Source organism: Cyprinodon variegatus, unplaced genomic scaffold (genome assembly GCF_000732505.1).
Source record: "Cyprinodon variegatus isolate N-32 unplaced genomic scaffold, C_variegatus-1.0 Scaffold1334, whole genome shotgun sequence".
In the NCBI taxonomy this organism is placed as follows: domain Eukaryota; kingdom Metazoa; phylum Chordata; class Actinopteri; order Cyprinodontiformes; family Cyprinodontidae; genus Cyprinodon; species Cyprinodon variegatus.
Window position 1 is genome coordinate 141,887 of NW_015151787.1, and position 1,287 is coordinate 143,173.

At 37.4% G+C, this 1,287-nt stretch overlaps 1 protein-coding gene across 1 annotated transcript in view; it reads left to right on the top strand.

Moving 5' to 3' along the window:
• The window catches only part of LOC107102871 (ladderlectin-like), a 14,474-nt gene extending 13,622 nt beyond the window's left edge, over positions 1 to 852 (top strand). Inside the window, exons 3-5 of the mRNA XM_015402317.1 lie at positions 86 to 220; positions 305 to 416; positions 681 to 852. Of these exons, the coding sequence (XP_015257803.1) occupies positions 86 to 220; positions 305 to 416; positions 681 to 748 (315 nt within the window). The 3' untranslated portion in view covers positions 749 to 852. The remainder of the gene's footprint in view (positions 1 to 85; positions 221 to 304; positions 417 to 680) is intronic.
• Positions 853 to 1,287: the final 435 nt, after the last annotated feature.

Below are 1,287 nucleotides of genomic sequence, written 5' to 3' on the forward strand. Positions count from 1 at the left end.
TCTTTTACTCTCTTATTTTATGGTTGTTAATTAACAAAACAAAGCAGCAACCACTTCTGTATATCATTCTGTTTTTTGTCTGCAGAGGCACTGCATGTCCATGGGGGGACATCTGGCATCAGTTCATAACCTAAGGGAGTACCATCAGATTCAGCATGTGATAAGAACGGCAAGTTATGGGTCCAACCCAGCCTGGATTGGAGGCAGTAATGCACAGAAGGTATTTTTTTACTAGTTTATTTATTTGTTAAGTATTTTGATAAATGATTGAAAGACGTTTATAGTGTTGGGTTCTTTCTTTCAGACAAGCATTTGGCTTTGGAGCGATGGAAGCCAATTCCACTACACAAACTGGTGTCCAGGAGAGCCTAACAATTGCAGAGGCAACCAGCACTGTTTGCAGATGAACTATTCAGGTAAAAGAAAATATCACACATAAGTGTATGTTTTTCAAGCAGTTAAAGGAGTAATGGGTAATTAGCAAGTTAACTATGTTAGTAAAACTTAAGCAAGAACACTATTACATTTACTGGATTAAATACAGGGGCATACATTGTTGTTTGTTTCATGTTTTTGTTTGGGAAAACGGTTGTAGAATATCAAGCTTCCTTACAATCATAGTCCTTTGTAAACAGGATTTTGTTTCTGTAATATTAACAGATTTTTTTTTTTGTGCTCAGCTTCAAAGTGCTGGGATGACTTAGGATGTTGGCTTCGTCTCCCATCCGTCTGTGCCAAGAAAGTCTGAGCAGTCCGAGAGGAAGCCTTTTTCTGGCATAAATTAGCTTGAACCAGAACCGGTGGAGGATGCTATATTGTCTTTCAGTTATTCTGCCACATAGAAATCCTTTTTTCTAAAAGCTTATTCTGTTTACTTCATATAATTACATATAAAACAAAAGGTAGATTCGAGCAGAGTGAATGTTTTATAAATGATTATTTGAGTAAAACCTTTTCTTTAGCCTTGCATTAAATAAACTTTTGAAGCATCAAAACAATATAATGTATATGGTCTATTCTCTGTCTTCATCTAGTCATATTAAGTGAATTTGTACATTTTGTTATTATTTTGTTTTTTTCACATTCAACTATTTGTCATGATGAGAGACAGGATTCCAACTAAGATCAACACTGCGGCGTGGGATCAAGGACAGGCAGGAGCTCATAAAAGAGAGGTCTTCTAATAAGAGGATTAGGAACAGGTGTGCAGGAAGGTTCCAGCTCCAGAAGACCCACAGCGCATCCTGCTGGAGACAGAGGGTAATCTCCAGATCCCCACAGTAACTC